At 33.0% G+C, this 24,056-nt stretch overlaps 5 protein-coding genes across 5 annotated transcripts; 3 read left to right on the top strand and 2 right to left on the bottom strand.

Moving 5' to 3' along the window:
• The first annotated feature begins 5,713 nt into the window (after positions 1 to 5,713).
• Positions 5,714 to 8,372, top strand: LOC110999414 (phosphatidylethanolamine-binding protein 1-like). The gene is made up of 4 exons (XM_022268449.2): positions 5,714 to 5,907; positions 6,622 to 6,745; positions 7,227 to 7,434; positions 8,214 to 8,372. The coding sequence occupies exons 1-4, from the start codon at positions 5,722 to 5,724 to the stop codon at positions 8,332 to 8,334; spliced, it is 639 nt and encodes a 212-aa protein (XP_022124141.2). The 5' UTR covers positions 5,714 to 5,721; the 3' UTR covers positions 8,335 to 8,372.
• Positions 8,373 to 9,637: 1,265 nt separating this feature from the next.
• Positions 9,638 to 11,711, top strand: LOC110999416. The gene is made up of 4 exons (XM_022268452.2): positions 9,638 to 9,890; positions 10,128 to 10,251; positions 11,028 to 11,238; positions 11,572 to 11,711. Exons 1-4 carry the CDS (start codon positions 9,651 to 9,653, stop codon positions 11,687 to 11,689), a joined length of 693 nt encoding a protein of 230 aa, XP_022124144.2. The 5' UTR covers positions 9,638 to 9,650; the 3' UTR covers positions 11,690 to 11,711.
• A 1,133-nt stretch (positions 11,712 to 12,844) lies between these two features.
• Positions 12,845 to 14,327, bottom strand: LOC123689744 (ATP-dependent DNA helicase PIF1-like). The gene is made up of 2 exons (XM_045631154.1): positions 13,274 to 14,327; positions 12,845 to 12,975 (listed from the first exon to the last, which is right to left on the bottom strand). Exons 1-2 carry the CDS (start codon positions 14,325 to 14,327, stop codon positions 12,845 to 12,847), a joined length of 1,185 nt encoding a protein of 394 aa, XP_045487110.1.
• Positions 14,328 to 15,802: 1,475 nt separating this feature from the next.
• LOC123689743 lies at positions 15,803 to 17,946 on the bottom strand. Its single transcript, XM_045631153.1, has 4 exons — positions 17,707 to 17,946; positions 17,345 to 17,468; positions 16,762 to 16,972; positions 15,803 to 15,920 (listed from the first exon to the last, which is right to left on the bottom strand). Exons 1-4 carry the CDS (start codon positions 17,923 to 17,925, stop codon positions 15,803 to 15,805), a joined length of 672 nt encoding a protein of 223 aa, XP_045487109.1. The 5' UTR covers positions 17,926 to 17,946.
• Positions 17,947 to 20,275: 2,329 nt separating this feature from the next.
• Positions 20,276 to 22,077, top strand: LOC110999399 (phosphatidylethanolamine-binding protein 1-like). The gene is made up of 4 exons (XM_022268428.2): positions 20,276 to 20,548; positions 20,789 to 20,912; positions 21,362 to 21,572; positions 21,917 to 22,077. Exons 1-4 carry the CDS (start codon positions 20,330 to 20,332, stop codon positions 22,026 to 22,028), a joined length of 666 nt encoding a protein of 221 aa, XP_022124120.2. The 5' UTR covers positions 20,276 to 20,329; the 3' UTR covers positions 22,029 to 22,077.
• The last annotated feature ends 1,979 nt before the right edge of the window (positions 22,078 to 24,056 follow it).

Genomic DNA, 24,056 nt, shown 5'->3' with positions numbered 1-24,056 from the left:
ACCTCTGTAAGAGATAATTATATCACGGTCTTTCAGCTCATACCTATGCAGGTATGACTAGTATTTTTAAATATTTATGTAAAAACGTTTGTAATGATAATATTTTTTATTTATTTATTTATTTATTTACACTTCGTTGCTAAAGAAATACAAATAACACAGTATATTTAAATTACAAGGGATGCAACGGGCGGCCTTATCGCTAACAAGCGATCTCTTCCAGGCAACCCTAGTAAGAATAGAAAAAATAAAGAAAAATGATGGGTGCAAGAAGTGCAGAAGTTATATAAAAAACAAAATAAATTTATATTAAAATATAGATCCTTAATCTATTAGTAACTATATATATTATAATAACTAACTAAAACTAATCTTACAAATTCAAGAAAATAGAGAATTTACAAAACGAACAGGAGATTCAAGAATTACACAGGTCACGATTGATCAGGATAGGATAAGGTTAGGAAATATTTGTATAGAAGGGTTTTAAAAGACGATAGGGAGGAAGCCAATCGTATAGACTCAGGCAGCTTATTCCACAGCCTAATGGCGGAAATCCAAAATGAATTGCCTAAGAAGGAAGAGCTGTGGGATGGAATTTCCAATAGACATCTATTAGAAGAGCGTAGCGTATAGTTAGAAGGACCTAAGAATTTGAAATTATTTTTGAGATAAGAAGGGGTTTTGGGATTGAAAAGAATTGAATATAGAAGCTGAAGAATATGAGCGTCACGTCTGAGTCGAATAGGTAGCCACCCCAGCTGCCTGCGGAACTTAGACACATGGTCATATTTCCTAAGACCAAATATGAAACGTATGCACAAGTTCTGCAGGCGTTCGAGCTTGTTGAGTAGCTCTTCATTCATATCAGAGGTGCAGGAGTCCGCATAGTCGAGAATAGGAAGCAGAAGAGATTGCGCTAACATAGTTTTAGTGCGGATAGGAAGGAAATTAGAAAGACGTCTCAGAGAATTAGACGCGGCGTATAGTTTACGGCTGATTACCTTTACGTGATGACCCCAGGATAGCGTTTGGTCGAAGAAGACCCCAAGGTTTTTTACATTTTTATTAAGAGCCAAAGCCACACCGTCAAGGTAAACGCCAGGGATCTGAGCCCATTTCACTCTTGAAATAAAGAAAGGGCTTCCTATGACAATTACCTGACTCTTGGAAGGATTAATTTTAAGACCAAAGTCTTTACTCCAGTAAGCTACATTTTTAAGAGCATCATTCATCGTTTGTATTTCGAGAGGAAGCCGATCCAGTGTAGACTGAACGTAAACCTGGAGGTCATCAGCGTAAAGGTGATAATGAACCAAAAGACGTGCTGTCAGTGTGTTAATAAAGATAGAAAATAGAAGAGGCGAAAGTACTCCACCCTGCGGAACACCAGTACTTACATTATTCCACTGCGAGTGTGTTTCATTAATTTTAATACGCTGGCGACGACCGTTGAGATAGCTATCGAACCAAGCAATAGCAGATGGAGATATTTTTAAAGAACGAAGCAACCCAAGCAGAATTTCAAAGTTCACAGTATTGAAAGCATTGCTAAAGTCAAGCAGAGTGAGAACAGTGAGCTGCCCATCATCCATCCCCTGACGAATGTCGTCAGAGACCTTAACCAATGCAGTAGTCGTGCTATGCCCCGGGCGGAAACCCGATTGAAAAGGATCTAGTATGGAGTTCTTATTCAGAAATCCGCTAAGCTGCGAGTGTATAAGGCGCTCTAGAGCTTTAGATAGGAATGGTAGAATGGAAATGGGCCGGTAGTCAGAAAGGTTAGTAGGATCAGGCCGTTTGGGAATAGGAATGACTAAACTATCTTTCCAAGAAGTAGGAAATTTACCAGCCTTAACTGAATAATTGAAGATATGAGTGATAACTTGAAGGACAGCTGGCAAGATAGGTAATATCATAGCTCGACTAACTTGGTCACATCCGACAGCATCCGAAGAGATGGACCGGATGCAACCCTCCACTTCAGGCTCGGTGAATTCAGTGAAATTAAAGGGAATGAAGTTTGGAGTAGGAAGAGATGCTAGATTATTGAGTGTCTTCTCAAGAGAAGATTTATCATGGGTAGTAGAAGAGGTAAAGTGAGAGTTAAGATTGTCTATATCAATAGCTGAAGAAATATCATTCTGTGCCACTCTGCCAATCCCCAAGTTTTAATATAATATCGCACTTAAATGGAAAATTTCATTTATATATACTTAAAACCCAAAGTCAACAAAAGTTAATGATTAATTTAAATCTAGAATTGTAGACAGCTTACGTAATCCGTTGTTATAAAATAATAAAATGTTAATTAATTTATATCCATATTAATTGTCTAATTAAAACTTTTAATAAGACAATTAAAATGGATATAATTATAAACACAATTTAAATACTTCACTACATAGTATAAAATAAAGTCGCTTTTTCCATATCCCAATGTATGTTTAAATCTTTAACACTACGCAACGGATTTTGGTGGTTATTTTTTTTCATAGATAGAGTGATTGAAGAGGTAGATTTATATGTATAATAACATCGATTAACGTCCGAACCCAATAATTTATCCACAATTGAAAACAATCTGAGATCAGACCGTGACAGTCGATCGATCTCCTATCTGCATCCCAATAACCAGACCCTACGAAGACAATCAATTTTTTGGCGACGGATAGAATGCAATCTTTTCGCTATATTTCATATTTGATAATCAATATAAACCAAATAAGTAAATAAAAGTTTATAATTATTTTGAAAACTAGTGCAACTTTTAATCTTAACATAGGATATTGGCATAGTTTTATGGCCTGTTTCACAATGTATGGATAAAGTGCCAAATAGCTATGCAACACATAAATTATTCGAAAGATAAAGGTTCCGAATAAGATACTTGGCATTTCATGACAAATAGCGCTATCTGACAGTCGTGAAACGCAAAAATACTGTTTATCCTACAAATAAGTAACAAATAGCTTATTTGGAACTTATCCGGACATTGTGAAACAGGCCCTTAGTGTCATTTTCATACCAAGGTCTATGCACATACACCGATCCGACCTACCATGGATAGGTTGTATCGACAGATGGCTATTACAATCCGCCGTTTGTTATTGGCACACTTACACCATTATACCTATACACCAAAATGTCTCAGATGGTCAAAATTGTATTGATATAGGTTATTAGGTTTGGGCGTAAATATTACAGAAATACTTTATTATTTTTGAGATTTCTAATGTGATATAATAGTAATAAATGTAATATTCAAGTTCAATTTCAAAAATCATTTATTCGTGTATGTAACATAATGTACACTCATTAACGTCAAAAAAATGAAATATACATTAAATAGTGGAATTATTACACAAAACAAATAACTATTTTTTATTATATTTGTTATGAATGTTATTGTTAATGCTTGTGGTAACGAATGTACTTGCTTTTACGCGCTAATTGTTAATACACTTTTTGTTTTGTTGTACAAACCACGTCGGTACAAAACAGTTATTAGTTTTAATGATTATTATATGCGCGTCAAAATAGCCAATTAAAGCAATATTAATATAAACATTAAGTTTTTTCACTTCTTGAAAACGTAAATAATACTTCTAATTAACTCAGGTAATTTACCTTCGGCAATGTCATGCGGCGTGTTGGCAACTCTGACCAGAACATGAGACGTTTAACTCGAAGCGTATAAAAATTACTGTTTTGTATGCACATATTATACAAACATTTGAAAGATCTCTGTCATCGACCCTCTATGCCTAAGCATAACTAAGCATAGAGCTAGCTATATATATATATACCAATATTCCTGGAAACTATTATGGGGGTGTATAGAAACATTTTTTTTTTATAGAACAGGGGGCAAACGGAGAGGAGGCTAACCTGATGTTAAGTGCCTATGGACACTCTCGATGCCAGAGTGCTCGCGAGTGCGTTGCCGGCCTTTTAAGAATTTGTACGCTCTTTTCTTGAAGGACCCTAAGTCGAATTGGTTCGGAAATACTTCAGTGGGCAGCTGGTACCACAAAGTGGTGGTGCGCGGCAAAAACTGCCTAGAAAAACGCGCAGTTGTGAAATGGAAAATGGACGGAAAACGGAGTGCAATGGTCTCCTTCTGTGAGCATGTAATGCGGCAGAAGGAGGCAGCTGAGCGATTGAGGGAGAGGTCTGGGGATGACTGTAGAAGGACCGGTAGTTCAAGGCTGGGGGCTCGACCTTGAGTGGCCCGGAACCGCAGGTCTTAAAAGAGCTCTTTGTCGGATATAAGCCGGGGTCCCTTTGGTAGAACGCCTAGTGAACCCCGAGGGCCTATCTTAAGGGCGTGTCATTGGCTGAGGTGTTTTAGTGGGTAGTGTTTTGCTTCCCCTCTGAATAGAAAAAAAGGCATAGCTAGATCTATACCAATATGGGGGCAAACAATTATGGGCTGTATAGAAACATTAAAATTAATTTTACTTGTTACAATATTTTATAAGCCTCTGTGGAAAAACATATTCGGCTAGCTTACTTTCGTAGTTTTAGAACTAGAAAACTTATCAACAGTATACGTAGTAAGAAAAATTTTCTTTTAAAATTCTTCCTCTCCCTTAAATACCATAAAACCGATGGCGTAATAACGAAAAGCCAAAAACGAATATTAGCCCGGAGGAAATTTAATTAAATTCCAAATTAACTCATTTAAAATCATGATAATGAGGTAAACTTTAATGTTGAATTTTTGTACTACATAGTCCCATGGGTCACAACACTTACTTTCACGGAAATTGACAATATTGAAAATGTCAAAAACCTCTTATTTGGTATTGCTACAATAATAATCATAATATAATAATTTATTAATTTTTTTTTTCATTGTTGAATTATCATACAAATGCTTGTCATATAGTAATTAAATAAATATCATACAATTACACTTACGCAATTCTGTGTTGTGCGTAACCAGACACACAAAAACAAACACTTACTTAACTACTAATACACACGTATAGGCCGGTTTTCTCACATCAAGTTGCAATATTTCTGTAGCGCCGGTAGAAAATAATATGTTAGTTTAAAAATTGTGTAATTGAAATATGAATAAAATAGGTGAAGAGAAAAATAAGGTATACAAGATATAATCAAATGGATCTAATTATTTTTTTAAACGTCCGTAATTTGAGCTACACATATTTACAAAAAGGATTTTAATGTATGACATTTTAGTTAATAAATTAATTATTTATTAAATTATAATATAAAACTAAGGCTTTTTACTTGGCTAAGGTTTTTATTATATTACATAGTATTAAACTATTCAAGGGAAACGGTAGGAGAAGTTATGTGAAAGCTTATGTGAAACGTTGGTACTATTAACACAACGCCATCTGTCAGAATTGTATCAAATAATAAACAAATATTTGCAATAAAATAATATTGCGGGTATAAATTGAGAGATGTATGCTATCCTATCTTTTAAGTTAGATCAAACTGCACACCGTGTGTAAATTTGATTCATATCAGTTCGGTAGTTTAGGAGTCCATCGCGGACAAACATCGTGACGGGAGATTTATATATATTAAGATAAATAAATAACCTTTATAAAAAGGACAGTATGACGCCAATGACAAGTATGTAATTAATTTTAATTTAGGAAATGAATACGTAAATCTAAACACAATATATAAAGCGTTGTTGTTGTTGTACAATTAATATTAGATATTGTGATATTTAAAATGCGAGTTCTACTCAGTTTATTATTTGTAGTAGCATCGTATGGCGTTCTTGGAGAAGAAACTAAGCTTTGTACCTGTATCTCTGGTAACTTAACTACTCCAACGGAAACATTTGACCCAGAAGCTTTTAAGAAATATGGACTTACTCCAAAACACATACCCATTCCTCCCAAAGATATGCTAATGGTAAGATTTTGAATTCTATTTTTTATCGGTTGGTTATGAAAAGAAGTGATTTGACTTGCGAACTGATAGTATATGTAAAGTTACAATTGATTGAATTTTTTTTCAAGTTTATAATAGTCTAGTCAACAAGTTCAATAAAGTGGAAAATAGAGATAAAGGTCCCTTAAAATATGAGCGGTGACGCGCGGAGCCCTATTTTCAACGTCTAATTAAAATTATAAATAATGGAGATAGAATTGCGAGAGTTAAGACTTTTTTATTAAAAATTTCCTTGCTATCTTTTTTTTCTCGAGCTTTTTTAAAATTGCTTAAATGTTAATATTTTTTGAGATATTAACAAAAAACGAAATATCATTTTTTTCATCTTATTTTATTATTAGGAATCGCAATTTTTAACCTGCACCAAAATCCTTCAAAACATTTTTCTAGAAGTGATTCCGAATCGAATGAGCCATCGCTTATATTTTTAGGACCTCTATCTCTATTTTTCACGTTGTTGAACTTGTTGACTAGACTATAAGTGTACTTGTTTACCTATATTAATAAAGATAAGATGAGTTTGAGTTTGAGTATTGGCCTAGTGCGCATTTAAATCAGGACTTTGCACCGAGATATTTTCCTTTATATGAGGTTCTCAACACGTGTTCATCAAGTTGGGACTATTTTTACTGGTTTGAGTGAGGGTAGAAATATATAAACATTCATTTGTTATAGGGTGCTTTTGAGACAGCAAATGTGGTGTTAGGAAACTTCATTGATCCACTGCGAACTCTTGATACTGCATATGTAAAGTATCCAAACGGAAAAGATGACGTTAAATACACATTATTCTTGTTGGGTAAGTAGGTTCTGTGTAACGAGTATTGTAAAAGAAAGTTATAATATAGTTCAAACTAAAAACTGTTAGTTATAAAATACTGTTAGTCAAACTGTCATTAAGTCATAAATATGTCGGGTGAGTGGGATTTTATTTTTTAGAGAGTAAATCTTCTTCTTCTTGTATTTATATTATCACACACCAATTTCTAGGCGCCTCATTTCTTTAATGACATTTTCTAGGATCCTCTGCATTTTAAGACTGTATACATTCCATGTTCCAATTTATAGCATGTGTCGTTATTTTTGTTCGCTATCCCATCCGGAGATCCTTTGCACCAGTAAACCATTTATGGGACGCTGGAGACTCAAGGCCAAGGCTATATTTGTGATATCAATGATTAATGTTCAGAGCTGATCAACTAATAAATCTATATTAATAACATTTATATGCAGGAGAAAAACGATAAATTACAATTAAAAACTTCTTGCAAATTTTTCAGATTTTGATGCAGCCCAAAGTCGTCACCCAGATGTATACATCATTGGGTTGTTCGTGAATGCACCAAGTAGCAATCTAATTATCAATAGTGACACAGTTGTAAATTACGTACCGCCTTTGCCCCGTGTGGGAACTGGTACCCATCGCCCAACAGGGCTTTTATATGAACAAAACGAGCACATAGACCCAGACCAAACGGAGTTGACAAAGTGAGTTCTTTAATTAAATTTATACAAAAATAAAAGTAAGTATGGGGAGTAAAGGGATAATGGAACTAACATCATCCTCGGCCCAATTGTCAACCTCACCTGCACTCGCGACACTGCGGCGATACCCTGTATCATGGTGCTCCCTGCTACATAACGGATGAGGCTCTGGTGACCGAACAAAGGCGGGATAACAACACACCTAATCCGGCAACGGATTAGTAGAGGCTACAGCGACCTTGGGAGGAAATAATCCCTTAAAAGTCTGGGGCAGAAGGCAACGAGAAACCGCTCAACATTTTTTCCCTAGTAGTCAGCAAAAGAAAAAGTCTATTAAAACACAGCCCCGAGTTCCTGGCGTCCCTTTGATGGGACAGGGGTAGGAAAACAAGACACGCCTCAAGAGACTGACGGCCAACCAAGTACTGGAGAGGCACGAAAGAAGAAGAAAATAAAAGTCAATGAATATGAATTCACTTACGAAGTTGTTATATATATTATGCGATGATTCGTCATTCTGTCATAACGAACGATTTTTATTAAATTATTCATAAAATATATATTCATTATTATAAATTTTCTAACTAGTCTTTTAGATTATATCGCTGATATGAAAGAGCAAACGTCTAAAAAGGGTTGCGTTAAGACTAATTTATTTTTATTTATTTATTTAGTACTCCTACAGCTAACATTTATATAAATAAAACCTTTATCTAAATGTAAAATTGAGAATTTTAAGGTACTTTGATGATATTAATTATACCTTTTATTATTTTTCGCAGACTGTTGAAAACTCGTGTATTACAAGTGGAAGAATTCGTAAAGAAATACAATCTCAAAGCTGAGCCTGTAGCGGGAAATTTCTTCACCACTTCCTTGTCGTATTGCGAAGACGTTAATTAAACAAATAGATTTAGAATGAATATGTTTTTTAGTGGAAAGATGGTGGCCGTAAGAATATTTAATCACCTTCCTAGAAGCTATAGATCGCTACCATGTAATGTTTTCAAGGGGAAGGTGATTGGGTTCTTAAAGGCAAGGTGTTTTTATAGCGTGGGCGACTACCTAGATCATAGGTTTGAAATTAACGTGGGGAACATCACTTCAGATGTTATTAAATACAAGAAAAAGAAGCCTAACGTTTATATCATTGTATTTTTTGGATAGGAATTTTTACAAATATTGGTGTCTAACTAGCTCTACGCTGTCATTTTTCTAAATGTGTTTTTCTAAATGTGGAATTTGATAACTAGTCTTGTTATTCATTAGATCAAATAAATAAATAAATAAAATATAAGATGACATTTGCATGCCTATTCATATGTGGCGGATTTTTGTAATTTATGTAACTAATTGTAAGACTAATTCTAGCAAATAAATGATTTGAATTTGAATTTGAAAATAAAATAATAGTCAGTATTTCCGTGTCTTAACAACAACTTGGAAAACGAGCAAGAGAGAATTTCTGCAGAAACCCTACATCTTTTAGTCGATACCAACTCCGGGGAAATAAATGCAGATAATACAACATTTTCTACAGCTGTGATACTTTTTGACATTTAACAAGCACGCTGTAAAACACGCGAAACGTCGGTTAAATTTCAATTATGTTTAAATAATTATAAGTTTACAATAATACATAACTTTAATCCGTTAAAAAAGAGTTTTCTTTAAAGGAAATTTCTGTCAACTGTCATGTTGAGATCTTATTTAAAATATATTGTCTAAATAAAAAAGTATTTATATTTTGCCCTCCAAACACTCCCTCCGTTTTTTTAATTAAAACACGTCTTAAAAAAGATAAAATAATGATACCTTAACGATAAACTTTTATGAGAGATGTTTTATTAAGTAAAAATAATTTTAAAAAAATATGTGCGTTTGTCTTTTGACATAGGTCTTCCCAAGTGCCTTCTATCTAGCTCTTCGAACTAACATTCTTCATCCCTCAGTGAAGGATAAAAAACAATGCATATCATATTTGAAAGGGGATTATTAATTATTATATTTTTTTGCATTCTTTATTGTCAATCCGGCTATTGCACCAATTTATAAACAAACCCGCGATCTTAAATACAATTATTGATTAAAAATACAGTAATCACAATAGCAATTTGTTTTAAGCTAGGTAATTAATAAGTAAATTAAAAAAAAAACAGTATAAAATGCATTGCTCTTCGTCAAATGTCTATTACAATTGAATACATTGTATTGTATACATGGAAAGTAATTTTGCCAAAATGCGATTATTAATTATATTTTTTGTCGCACTAGGGTCGTATGGAGTTTTGGGAGATTATCCTACGAGTTTCTTAAGGGTTTTGCCTAAAGATCTGAGGGCATGTTCCTGTATATCTTCATACCTGAAAGCCAAGATAAAATTATCTGCCCCAATTGCCTTTAAAAAGTTCGGGATTTCGCCTAAATACATGCCTGTTCCGCCTAAAGATAAGCTTAAGGTAAGGAATTTATATTTTTTTTTGAATTTCGAAGATCTTATGTCATAATGAAATATTTACTTTGATATTTTAATGTAAGAAGGATTTGGAATTTACTTTTATAGCTTTCTGTTTTGATTTATAATTCTGGACCACTCCTTTCACTACATTTTTATTCGAAATTTAAATTGTTAATAATGTTTAAGACAGATTTTATTCATCAGTAATTTTATTATAATGGTGTATTAATAATCGCAGGGTGGTTTTGTGACTGCAGATGTAGAGTTGGGAAATTTCATTGATCCACTTAGAACTATTGATCCAGCGTATGTCAGTTATCCAAAAGGAAAGGAAAATGTAAAATACACTCTAATAATGATAGGTAAGTAGATATATGGTCCCCCCTAAAGATGTTTGCAATTGGAAATAGCTAATTAGAAAAAATCTACATTGGATAGTAGTGTAAAAGAAATGATATCCCAATAACCTATCTCAATCCATTTTTGACCTTTTGACATCTTAATCCAAATATTGATAAAAGAGTGCCAATATCCAATCGATGGATTGTAAAAGCCATCTGTCGATACAAGCCATCCATGGTAGGTCGGATCGATGTATGTGGATAGACCTTTGTATGAAAATGACAGTTCAACTGCCCCAATATCCTTTCCTTAGATTTTAACTTACAAGTTTTTAAAATAATTAAAAAGCTATTGATATGTTTTAAACATAAACTCGTATATTAAAATATTATTTGTACGGTCTTATTTATGTACGAAATTGGTTTATATTGATTAACAATTATGAGTGTAAAGAGCGAGGCTATTGCAATCTATCCGTCTCCAAAAATGAATTGTGTTCGTAGGGCTTGGTTATTGGAATGCTGATAGAAGATCGATCGACTGTCACGGTCAGATCTCAGATTGGTTTCAATCTGGGATTGTGGATTCATTATTGGATTCGGGCGTAAAAGCTACGTCAACCTTTATTAAATAGTTAGTATCTACGCTATAGTCGCGTACGCTATATATCGTTTAGTCGATTCCTCCAGAAAATAATTCGAAAGTCAAAATAGACTATTTAAATATGTCAGACACAGCATACGACAAAATTTGCTTGTATGAAAATTGGATTCAAAATTACGTGTTTATTTGCCAGATTTCGACGGTCATCAGGGACCTGCACCGAATGTCCACTTGATAGCTATTTTTGTTAATGTACCAAATAGCAAGAATTTAATGGCTGGTGGGGAGGTAGCTGTGCCCTTCATCTCACCCGTCCCAAGCTTAGGAACCGGCATTCACAGAATCGCAGGCATCTTGTACGAGCAGAACGACCACATAGATCCCGACCAAATTGCGTTTTTAAAGTGAGTGATGTTAATCCCATAATTATAATCAATTTTGCTTCATTTTTCCTGTGTTTGCTACATGTATTCTATATTTCCCTAATCCTAGGTCTGATCATCGATCTTACAGGAGATGTATACGATATAATAATATATACGGTGGACAAGAAGAAATTTTAATCTGGTTGTCCATCTGCTGCAGACAATGGGGCAATATATAATATTTATAATAATATTGAAAGAATAAGGCTTTGAACATTTATTGCTTTTCATATGAAACTTGCGTAGTTATAGTATGGTTTTAATATTAATAATGATTTGTAATGCATATATTATCATACTGTTTCTTTACAGATTGGCAAAAAGCCGTGTTGTACACCTGGGACAATTCACAAAGACCTACAATCTCAAGCCTGAGCCTTTGGCGGGGACTTTCTACACCACTGAACTCAAACGTTGCGGAAAACATTAAAATATAATCTAAAATTAATATGTTCATGGAAATAAATATATTGATTTTGAGTTTTATGATAGTTACTTTTATATTTCGTTTTACCTTTAAAATAATTCTAATCATAGCTCGGCACAAGTAGCCTCGCATGAGGATATTAAAAGAATACTATTTTCCAGAAACACTTAGATAGATAGCTTCTCCCTTGCAACGGCACCAAAATGCCGTAAATTTAACCCGATTTTCCTAAATCGGTTTAATCATCTTTAATAAGGATATTTATTAGTTATTTGAGCGCAGCAGTGCTATCTGCTAGTCATCTCAAAATATGGCTATAGCCACCTTTCTCTTAAAATAGTTTTAAAAATGTTTATGAGTTGAATGGGTTAAGAATGATAATTGGTTTTAATTCTAAAATCGTAACGTCAATATTTTAACAATTAATAATATATGGGTACCTCATACGTGATTTAGGCATGCGCAGGCGTAGGTCGAATTTAAGGAGTTTAAGTTATATGACCTTTGTATTGGTTTTAAATGTTTGGGATTCTCATAAAGCCGTTGATACTTGTAGTATGAGTGGTTTGTCGATCCGATTAATTAGATTTATTTATTTTTTATTTATTTATTTACACTTCGTTGCTAAAGAAATACAAATAACACAGTATATATAAATTACAAGGGATGTAACGGGCGGCCTTATCGCTAACAAGCGATCTCTTCCAGGCAACCCTAGTAAGAATAGAAATAAATAAAAAAAATGATGGGTGCAAGAAGTGCAGAAGTTATATAAAAAACAAAATAAATTTATATAAAAACTAGCTGACCCGACAGACTTCGTCCTGTCAAAAAGATTTGTAATGTGGCAGTTCTTGTGCCTAAGTACTTTAAAAAATTCTCCTGAACAGAACCGTCACTCTGGTGATAGGGCGTTGTGAATAAAAAATAATTAAATAACACATATATAAGATTTAAAAGTAAGTAATCGCTTTATTGTTAATCATGTGAATCATAATTATTATTGTTATCATTGTAGTGCTTTGTGGTATACCATGTTTTTTGTTTGATTACCTGGCGCATAGATAAACAAATCTGATGGTTTTCCAACACGGGAACAGGCAACATACAATTGACCATGTGAGAAACATGGGTTTTCTAGATTAATACCACAAACACTTAATTATAATTATATATATATTTGTTTATAGTCATAGCAAAAGCAAGCCGCACTGGAAACTGTAGTCGTTTAAACTCAAATGGCACATCAGTCGGAATCATTGGGATGCGCGGTATGAGAACATCTTCTCCTTTATTTTATTTTTATTTTATTTTCACATTTAGGTACAAAAACAGAAAACAGATTGATTACATACATAAAAATTATTACACACTAAACAACATTTAAAATTTTTATTTCCAGTTATCTGTACACAGCATTTACACTAAATATCAACTAAACAACATACACATATCAAACCGAATGACAAAAAAATAAAAAATAAAAGAAAATATATATATATACATACACACACACACATGTATATATATTTATACATTAATCAATTAAATTAGTAATTAAGGTTGCAAGTATTTACTATGAACTATCTTTATACTTTCCTTTGAGTATAGTTGCTTCTATCACATTGTTTAGTAATTTTTTTATCGCTAACCGTGTACCGTTGCAAAGACGCGGTTGGTTGATATTTCGCAACATTATAACCACCGATCCAACCTTTAATTGAAGATTGTGAGGTGGCAATCCTGGCAAATCCAGCGAGTTTAAAAATTCCGGTGGATAGTTGACTACATCATCTTGATTAGTAGCCGAATCAACTGATTTATATATCCTCAATTCGCCTTTAATTTGTTCTTGAATTTTGAAATTTAATTTATTTACATCTATGTTTTTTGCAGCCAGTATAGCTCGTTCGCTCAACCAATCATGGTTTTTGTAATTTTGAGAAACATCTGGAAACACCTTCTGAATAAGTTCATCTTTTGATCGAGTTAACTGACAAAAACTTTGAGGAAAGTTAATACAGCCAGTCAACATGTCTATAGGAAATTTGCCATTACCAATGTCAATGAGTTGTTTAGAGAATATGTTTCCAGATTGGTCATTTTGCAACTCGACACGCATATTCTTGCTTAAATTAAGTACTTTCACATGTTTCCACAAATTGGAGGACTTTAGACATGCATTGAGTTCATCAGCTGGCGTTGATCGTGGAATCACTGGCAATGTTTGACGAAAATCTCCTGCTAATAAAATCATTGCACCACCAAATCGGTTATTATTGCTCCGTAGATCTTTTAAGGTTCTGTCTAAAGCCTCCAAAGATTTTTTATATGCCATCGTGCATTCATCCCAAACAATCAATTTACATTGCTGCAAAACCTTTGCCATTGCAGAGTTCTTCGAAACGTTGCAGGTTGGAGTTTCATTGCTTTGCATATTTAATGGCAATTTTAGTGCTGAATGGGCTGTTCGACCACCTTCAAGCAAAGTTGCTGCGATTCCCGACGAAGCGAGTGCAAGTGAATTTTTATTTTGTGAGCGAATTGTTGCTAATATTAATGTAATCAAGAAAGTTTTTTCTATACCACCAGGTGCATCTAAGAAGTAAATCCCTCCAGTTTCATCATTTGTTACTTTCATAATAGTTTCAAATACATACTTCTGTTGTTCATTTAACAGTGGAAGATTTGTTTTTTTTTTTTTAAATTTGATATGACTTGAAGTCAAATCCTTTTAAGCCGTACGAATTGTTTTATTTATTTAAAATTTGGATATTAAAAATAACAAAACACTGTTGGTAACGCGGTTTTTTTTTACTGATGTAATGACTTGGAAACTGCATTTTATCTCGCGTGCCGAAGATAATACAAAAGAAACGCGAGTTTCGGAACGCGACATTAAACTCCTCCAACTATGTATTCTGTGCTCCAACACACACACGCGCATATGATCTTTTACGTTATGAACACACCTACATTGCTTAGACAACAGTGAGTGCTTGTAATTTAATATGAACTTTATACCATAGCAATAAAGCTCAAATTGACTACGTTTTAGTTACAAATCATTTGTATGGAAAAAGAAAAGGGCTATTTTTAGGGTTTTTCAAGCAATAATTCTAATTTTTCTCGCCGTAAAAACCATCCTTGAACTTCAACGAAAATTTTAAAAAAAGATTTGGCCAAATTGGTCCAGGCGTTGTTGAGTTATGCGCTTACCAACACATTTTGCGATTCATTTTTATATTATAGATATAGAACCTTAATCTATTAGTAACTATATATATTATAATAACTAACTAAAACTAAAAAGCTAATCTTACAAATTCAAGAAAATAGAGAATTACATTTACAAAACGAACTGGAGATACAAGAATTACACAGGTCACGATTGATCAGGATATGATAAGGTTAGGAAATATTTATATAGAAGAGTTTTAAAAGACGATAGGGAGGAAGCCAATCGTATAGACTCAGGCAGCTTATTCCACAGCCTAATGGCGGAAATCCTAAATGAATTGCCTATGAAGGAAGAGCTGTGGGATGGAATTTCCAATAGACATCTATTGGAAGAGCGTAGCGTATAGTTAGAAGGACCTAAGAATTTGAAATTATTTTTGAGAAAAGAAGGGGTTTTGGGATTGAAAAGAAATTGAATATAGAAGCTGAAGAATATGAGCGTCACGTCTGAGTCGAATAGGTAGCCACCCCAGCTGCCTGCGGAACTTAGACACATGGTCATATTTCTATATTAATGTCGTAAATCGGATTACATTTACAGCATTACGGTGCATCGATACATAGAAGACGCTATTTATCTTCGTGCTTCTGGATAATAATATAAACGAGGATATAAATAACCTCACCTGATCACAAAGTATTGCTATGATTTCAATTTTAATTATAAACATAATTAATTATACAAGGCACCATAATGTCATTTGGATTATTATAATTATCCTTATTCGATGTTCCGTGTGCCGAGCCATTATTGTTTAGAATTATTTTAAAGAATTTTAAAGATAAAATAAATATTTATATATAAAATTTAAAATTAAAATTTATTTATTTCCTTATTAATATGATTTTAGTTATTATACTATTTTAAATTATATTTTAATTGTATCCGCAACTTTCGAGTTCAGTGGTGTAGAAAGTCCCCGCCAAAGGTTCAGGTTTTAGATTGTAAGTCTTAGCGAATTGTTCCAGTTGTATAACACGGCTTTTTGACAATCTGTAAAGAAACAGTAAATATATGCATTCCAAATCATTGTTGATATGAAAACGATACTATAAAATAATATATAAAAAAATTTTTTATTTGTTTTGAATTGTATGTGAATAAAGATTATTTCAGAGTATTGTAATGAAATTCATACTCACTTCTATATTATGTAGAATTTGTATGTTTGGTTTTACTACTTAGTACTTACTTACTTTAAAGTTTATTTATTTATTTTCCATTAAATTTTCCTATCTTTACAGTTACAACTAATGCGATAGAAATCCATTATACTACCCACACCAACTAACCTACATACAAACATTAAAAAATTAAACTAAAATTCCTAAATCTTATAACTAACAATATAGCAAGCAACTCTTGTGAACTCAGCCAGCGTACAAACAAATAAGTCCACCTCAATGGAAATTTTGTTAATGATCTGTATTGCTCGCGTGAGTGGCGCTTTGCTAACCAAGTTGGAATGTACGCGCGGTACATCCAAAAACTTAGACGTAAGCCTCAGGTTTCTACTTGGTACCCGTAGACCCAGTCTCTCCATTATATCCGGATCATCAAGTTATATGTATTATAATATAATATTGATTTCTGTATTACTTAAATAAAAATTTTTTTACAATTGTGTCATGAATAAAAATACTGCCCCATCGTGTGCATTATTATCTGTTTATCCACCAGTTATAATATAAATTGTATAAAAACATCTCCTGTAGTATCATTGATTAGACCTAGGATTAGGAAAAAAGAGAATTCGTCCAGCAAGCACAGGAAGAATCAAACCAAATTGATTATATAAAATGATACCTTGTTATGGGATTTAACTATAACTCACTTTAAAAACTCAATTTGGTCGGAATCTATGAAGCTGTTTTGTTCATACAAGATGCCTGCGATTCTGTGAATGCCGGTTCCTAAGCTTGGCACGAATGAGATTAAAGGCACAGCTACGTCCCCATCAAATATTAAATTCTTGTTGTATGGTACATTTACATGAATAGCGAGGACGCGAGCGTTCGGTGGAGGTCCCTGGTGAGCGTCGAAATCTGTCAAATACACATGTAATTTTGAACAGAATTTTCTTAGTTAGGGCATGCAAATGGAACATTTTGTCGTGTGATAACACTTATTACAAACTATTTTGTTAACCCAAAGTAAAATTACAACTGTACACAACATTTCAGTGGCATCTTCAGTGCATGTTTACTAAATATGAACTATTACATACAGTATACATAAATTAAATATAATCACAAAGAGTATAAGGTATTTAGGTTGCTTTGATTAAAATGCTTGACAATTTCTTCATTCAAAAAATTTCCTTACTGATGAAATTGATTGTGGGCTCAAAGGCTGTTTTTATAACATAGTTAGTATTAGCACGTCATAATGTTAGTTTAAGTAGGATCTCTACTTACCGACCAATATTAGGGTGTAATTGTCACTTTTCTTTCCTTTTAGATACGTAATAAACACTGGATCAATAGTTCTAAGTGGGTCAATATAATTTCCCAACTTTAATTCTGCAGTCGCAAAACCACCCTGCGATTATCAATACACCATTATAATAAAATTACTACTGATTAAAATCCGTCTTAATCATTACATAAAAACAATTTGTAAATTTCGAATAAAACTGAGTGGTCCAGAAGTGTAAATCAAAAAAGAAAGCTATAAAAGTAAATTAAAAATATATCCTTCTTACATTAAAATATAAAAATTAAATATTTTCTTATAACACCAGATCATCATAATACATAAAAATATATAAATTCCTTACCTTAAGCATATCTTTAGGCGGATCGGGCATGAATGTAGGCGTAATCCCGAACCTTTTAAATTCATATGGAGCAGATAATCTTAACTTGGCTTTCTGGTATGAAGCGATACAGGAACATCCCCTCACATCTTTAAGCAAACCCCTTTTGAAACCAATAGGATAATCTCCCAAAACTTCATACGTCCCTATTGCGACAAATAATATAATTAATAATCTCATTTTTGTAAAATTACTTTCCAAGTGTACAATATAATGTATTCAATTGTAAAAGACCTTCGACGAATAACAATGAATTATATATTGTTTTTTTTTTAAATTACTCCTTAATTGCCTAGCTTAAGACTAGTTGTTATCATCATTCCTGTATTTTTCACTAAATAGTGTATAGAATAAAAAAAACACTGGTTTCTTTGTAGGTTTTTGCAATGAATATAAAAAATGAAAAATAATTATTATAATTCGTTTTCAAATGTTATATGCAATTTTGTAGTTTTTTAAGCGTCACCTAGGGTTGGAGAATAGCTCGAAGAGCGAGATGGATGCCACTTGGGAAGGCCTATGGCAAAGGAAATGTCCTTAGATAACCTCTTTGCTGTGCGTTCGGCTCGCACTGTCCCGCGTCAATAAGCTCCCATTCCTCGATTACTCTCGATGCTTAATGGGTTTCTCGACTCTTCACCGGAGAGCGACCTATTTGGTGAGCGTTTACAGCGAGTATACTCTGATTTGAGGGTATACTTGGAATTAGAGGTTAGCATCTACTGTGTTGTATGTTAATTTCTAACTGACATACACATAGACAAAGACATAGATTAGATTGTGCCGTAGGCGGTAGTATGCCTATACATACGGGAGGATATTAATTGTTGTCGCTTCCTCTGGACGCTTAAAAGTTATCTAAGGCTAGACGTAGACTGCGATGACCATCTGAGATTCTTCGCGTTCCTATATAGATATCATAGCGGAAACGAAACTGACTGACTTATTGAGCACATACATTGGTATGCAACGACAAAACAAAGGCTACAAATTACCTGTTTGAAAAAGTCCCTAACGCCGAAATCGTGATAGTTGGTGACATCTACGGCCACCATGAGAACTGACTCGGCTCTTATACCACCGATCGGCACACCGGCTAGACAATCATCACAAGTTAAGCAATATTAACATTTTAAAGGCTCGTAAGTGCAAAGAATTTGTTAACTTTTTCCTTGAAGGATTTTTTTTTCTTTTTGAAGGATGGTCGATGTAATACAAAATAAAATAGCTGTTTTCCTAACGACTATACTGCTTCGTGTGAAACTCTTTATCGTTTTTTCGACCGATTTCAAAAAATAATATAATTTAGCTAGGTAATATTTTAACTACAGGCAAGATTTTAATTAACAAATAAATTTGAGATATATTATAATATTAATAAGATTTCTAATTCTTCACTTAAATAACTCGATAACATTGTAATAATATCAAAATTCCTCGTCATTTTAGATATTAAAAAATGTTTGCAGAGATATTTAAATTCAAGTCTAAGGTAATAATTAAAAAAATATTAATGATTGGAAATTGTGGCAATTAAAAGTATAAACGCTGCCTGCTGCTTTACACATATCTTAATAAAAATTAGATTATGAATTAATGCTAAAACTATGTGAGAGCTGAATTAATCAAAAAATCAAAATTATTTAATTGTTTAGCAATATGTACAATAGGATTCAGATGGCCTGCGCCGTGAGGCCTCCCTAGTAAGTCCAGAAATCTAAGCGCATGAAAAGTTGGATAAAGGAAAAAAATATCTTAAAGGATTTAACAATGCTTCTTAATTGAGTTAACTTTTACCGAGCTTTTAACTTCTTTTTTACATTTGTGGTATGTCAGATTATGCAAGTTAAGGGATTTATTTAAACTATTAAAGAGATAGGCTGAGCAATTATTGAATTGATTACATGCAAAAATAGTCTTGCAAATTGTGTAGCTAATTATATTATGTTGGGGCCTGTTTTGAGGTTTATCTGGACTATGTTGTAGGTTGCGTGCCTCCTCAGGACACAATGGAGAATATAGAGCGTATCGTCAGTAGTATGCAAGACTTGTCTTGTCTCTTCAGTCGGAACACTTTTTTAACATCATTATTACTATTAACATTATTATTATTATTATATTAATAACTACAAATATTCTCCTTTCATATCGCGTTTCGAGATACCATTCTTCCCAGGTTAAAAAAATCGAAAATTTCATGTATCATTATTTGAAAACTTGTTTTTCATTTTTAATTGTCTATTCGTTACAAGGGCGAAACTTGCCGCAGTCTGACAATCTACGGAGTCTTACGGATGGAGTGGAAAAATTGTTGAATTTGCGTTCCCTAACTGCCTTACTTCAAATCTGATAAAAGCCAAAAAAATGTCTATTCAGCCATAGCAAAAATCTACAAATAAACCAGCGATTTTTAATTCTATACAATATGTAATGAAAATACAGTAATAACGATTATAATTAGTTTTAAGCTAGGCAATTAAGGAGTAAATTAAAAAAAAAACAATATAAAAAGCATTGTTCTTCGTCAAAGGTCTATTACAATTGAATACATTATATTGTATACTAGGAAAGTAATTTTACAAAAATGCGATTTTTAATTATATTATTAGTCGCAATAGGGACGTATGAAGTTTTGGCAGATTATCCTATAGGTTTCAAAAGGGTTTTGCTTAAAGATGTGAAGGAATGTTCCTGTATCGCTTCATACCAGAAAGCGATGTTAAGATTATCTGCTCCACTTGCCTTTAAAAAGTTCGGTATTACGCCTACATTCATGCCTGTTCCACCTAAAGATAAGCTTAAGGTAAGGAATTTATATATTTTTATGTATTATGATTATCTGGTGTTATAGAAAATATTTCGTTTTTATATTTTAATGTAAGAAGGATATATTTTTAACTTACTTTTATAGCTTTCTTTTTTGATTTATACTTCTGGACCTTTCACTACATTTCTATTCGAAATTTAAATTGTTTTTATATAATGATTGAGATGGGTTTTATTCATCAGTAATTTTATTATAATGGTGTATTAATAATCGCAGGGTGGTTTTGCGACTGCAGATGTAGAATTGGGTAATTACATAGATCCACTAAGAACTATTGATCCAGTGTATATTAGGTATCTAAAAGGAAAGAAAAGTGACAATTACACCCTAATATTGGTCGGTAAGTAGAGATCCTACTTAAACTAACATTATCACGTGCCAATACTAACTATGCTATAAAAACAGCCTTTAAGCCCGCAATCGATTTCATCAGAAAGGAAATTTTTTGAATGAAGCAATTGTCAAGCATTTCAATCAAAGCAACCTGTATGTGTATGTATACTGTATGTATAATAGTTCATATTTAGTAAACTAGTACTGAAGATGCCACTAAAATACAGATGTAATTGGAAAATACAGGTGTCCATGGGCGGCGGAATCACTTTATTTATTTATTTCCAGTAAACTTAACACACTTAACATCAGGTGAGCTTCCTGCCCGTTTTCCCCCTGTTCTATAAAAACAAACAAATGTTGTTTAGTGTTATCACAGGTGTGACACGACAAAACGTACCATTTGCATGCCCTAACTAAGAAAATTCGGTTCATAATTGCGTGTTTATTTGACAGATTTCGACGCTCAGCAGGGACCTCCACCGAACGCTCGCATCCTCGCTATTGATGTAAATGTACCATACAGCAATAATTTAATATTTGGTGGGCAGAAAGCTGTGCCTTTGATCTCATTCGTGCCAAGCTTAGGAACCGGCATTCACAGAATCGCAGGCATCTTGTATGAACAGAACGGCTACATAGATCCCGACCAAATTGAGTTTTTAAAGTGAGTTATAGTTAAATCCTATAACTAGGTATCATTTTATATAATTAATTTGGTTTGATTCTTTCTGTGCTTGCGGGACGAATTCTCTTTTTTCCTAATCCTATATCTAATCAATGATACTACAGGAGATGTATTTATACAATTTATATTATAACTAGTGGATAAGCAGATAATAATGCACACGATGGGGCAGTATTTTTATTCATGATACAATTGTAAGAATTTTTTAAAATTAAAACCTTTGAACATTTATCAGTTCTTATATAATAGTCTCGTAGTTATAGTATCGTTTTTATATCGACAATGATTTGGAATGCATATATTTTTATACTGTTTCTTTACAGAATGTCAAAAAGCCGTGTTATACAACTGGGACAATTCGCTAAGACTTACAATCTAAAGCCTGAACCATTAGCGGGGACTTTCTACACCACTGAACTCAAAAGTTGCGGATAACATTAAAATATAATTTAAAAATAGTTTAATATGTTCTTTTTAAATAAACATATTGATACGTAAATAAATAAATTTTAATTTTAATTTTATCTTTAAAATAATTCTAAACAATAATGGCTCGGCACACGCAGTCTCGAATGAGGATAATTACAAGAATCCAAATAACATTATGGTGCCTTGTCTAATTAATTATTTTTATAATTAAAATTGAATTTTAATTATTATTTCATAGCATTACTTTGTGATCAGGTGACGTTATTTATATTATTATTATCCAATTAAAAGTATCTACCTATATACCACATAATTTCCTTTCCAATTATCAATATCAATGTCTTTACATAGTTAAAATCAATAAGATATGGAGCAGACTTTGGAAGAGCGCCTAAATTATTCATACTTCAAGTCTAGTTAGTTAGACCTTAAAGAGAATCCAAAACATCTTATGTTTTACCAATATAATGGTTATATGATTTACACTCTACCTACGTTTGCGCATACCTAAATAACGTGTGAGGTACCTATAGTTGGTAAAATAATGATATTTCGATTTTAGAATTAAAAACCAATTACACTTCTTACATACATAGTAATAATTCTTTTTTGAGACTATTTTAAGAGAAAGGCTTAGCCATACAACAGTAAGATGACTATCAGATATAGAAATCAAAATCAGCAACTTGCTTATAAAATATTTTTCTATCAAACAGAGTTGTAAAATTTAAGGACGCCTACGCCCAAACCCAATAATTACTACACAATCTCAGAGCGAAGACTATCTGAGATCAGACCGTGAAAGTCGAACAAAATGCTATCTGCAATAACCAAACCCTGCGAAGATAATCCATTTTTGGCGACGGATAGAAAGCAATATCTTCGCTCTTATCACTCATATTTGATAATCAATATAAACCAAATAAAATAAATTAACCGTACAAATAATATTAAAATATGCATGTCTATGTCTAAATCATATCAAATATTTATTTTAAAATTTTAATTATTTTAAAAACTGGTGTAAGTTAAAATCTTAAGATAGAATATTGGCACAGTTGAATTGCCATTTTCATAATTTTCATATAAACCGGCCATGGTTAGCTTGTATCGACAGATCGCTATTACAATCCGTCGATTGGTTATTGACACACTTATTTAATATTTAGAATAAGATGTCTATCTAAGATGGTCAAAAATGGATTGAGATAGGTTATTTGGGTATGGGTGTTAGCGAAGTATAAAGTTAAGGGCCACGTTACTTTTAATGGGAGTTTAATCAGTTTTTAAATGCGATTTTATATATTTAAACGAAAAATACAACGGGTAAAATCAATTAAATTTTTCATTACCTTATTAATATTAAGTAATTTAAATACAATAGCGACATTAAAAAAATGTAATTATTGAAAAAAAACCAATACAATTGTTAATTAATTCACAGTCGTAAGAAAGTAATTTTTTGTATATATGTATAGATAAATAAATTAAAGAAAAACTGTAATAACGAAATGTAAACTTTGATTAGTATAGAACGCTTTCGTTCTTTATTCTTACATTCAAAATCATGATGATCAGTGGTTCTGTAGTTTGAGGAAAAGTGGAAGAATACGGTACAACTCGGTGTGTAATCCTGGCCACGCAGACGTTTCAGCAGGGGAGTGCCTACCCCCCTTCAGGGAGCAGGGATTCATGCATTTAACAGAATGGATGCTGGCGCATCCTCGCAAGCGTTGTACCTGACCTTATTCATGGCCAAAGGGGGCGGACTGATGGGTTTGCTGTTACCGTATCCTGCCTGGGTTTATTGCTGGTGGCACCGAGGACCTTTAGTGGGAATGAATGGTAGCCAGTCCCACATAACCCTTGACCATAAGGCAGTCGTGCCATGGAATCGTATGCGTAACGCAATTCCTCAGAGGAAAAAAGTGGAACAAAACTGCGGTCTTTCATACTACATAAAACCTTTGAAGAACAACAAGTAATTAATTTTAAGATCAATTAACTTCGTACACAAAAAGCAATATATAAAGC

The sequence above is a fragment of the Pieris rapae genome, chromosome 14 (assembly GCF_905147795.1).
Source record: "Pieris rapae chromosome 14, ilPieRapa1.1, whole genome shotgun sequence".
In the NCBI taxonomy this organism is placed as follows: domain Eukaryota; kingdom Metazoa; phylum Arthropoda; class Insecta; order Lepidoptera; family Pieridae; genus Pieris; species Pieris rapae.
This window is presented reverse-complemented; position numbering and strand designations above follow the sequence as displayed.

Excerpts from the sequence above, each read along its gene's own strand:
- LOC110999414 (XM_022268449.2), top strand. The coding sequence starts at position 5,722 with ATGCGAGTTCTACTCAGTTTATTATTTGTAGTAGCATCGTATGGCGTT. Across the intron at positions 5,908-6,621 it reads CTCCCAAAGATATGCTAATG|GGTGCTTTTGAGACAGCAAA; the intron begins GTAAGATTTTGA and ends CATTTGTTATAG. Across the intron at positions 6,746-7,226 it reads ATACACATTATTCTTGTTGG|ATTTTGATGCAGCCCAAAGT; the intron begins GTAAGTAGGTTC and ends CAAATTTTTCAG.
- LOC110999416 (XM_022268452.2), top strand. The coding sequence starts at position 9,651 with ATGGAAAGTAATTTTGCCAAAATGCGATTATTAATTATATTTTTTGTC. Across the intron at positions 10,252-11,027 it reads ATACACTCTAATAATGATAG|ATTTCGACGGTCATCAGGGA; the intron begins GTAAGTAGATAT and ends TTTATTTGCCAG. Across the intron at positions 11,239-11,571 it reads GACCAAATTGCGTTTTTAAA|ATTGGCAAAAAGCCGTGTTG; the intron begins GTGAGTGATGTT and ends GTTTCTTTACAG.
- LOC123689744 (XM_045631154.1), bottom strand. The coding sequence starts at position 14,327 with ATGAAAGTAACAAATGATGAAACTGGAGGGATTTACTTCTTAGATGCA. Across the intron at positions 12,976-13,273 it reads ACTCAAAGGAAAGTATAAAG|GAGAAGATGTTCTCATACCG; the intron begins ATAGTTCATAGT and ends AATAAAATAAAG.
- LOC123689743 (XM_045631153.1), bottom strand. The coding sequence starts at position 17,925 with ATGAGATTATTAATTATATTATTTGTCGCAATAGGGACGTATGAAGTT. Across the intron at positions 16,973-17,344 it reads TTACACCCTAATATTGGTCG|ATTTCGACGCTCACCAGGGA; the intron begins GTAAGTAGAGAT and ends TGTATTTGACAG. Across the intron at positions 15,921-16,761 it reads GACCAAATTGAGTTTTTAAA|ATTGTCAAAAAGCCGTGTTA; the intron begins GTGAGTTATAGT and ends GTTTCTTTACAG.
- LOC110999399 (XM_022268428.2), top strand. The coding sequence starts at position 20,330 with ATGCGATTTTTAATTATATTATTAGTCGCAATAGGGACGTATGAAGTT. Across the intron at positions 20,549-20,788 it reads CACCTAAAGATAAGCTTAAG|GGTGGTTTTGCGACTGCAGA; the intron begins GTAAGGAATTTA and ends TAATAATCGCAG. Across the intron at positions 20,913-21,361 it reads TTACACCCTAATATTGGTCG|ATTTCGACGCTCAGCAGGGA; the intron begins GTAAGTAGAGAT and ends TTTATTTGACAG.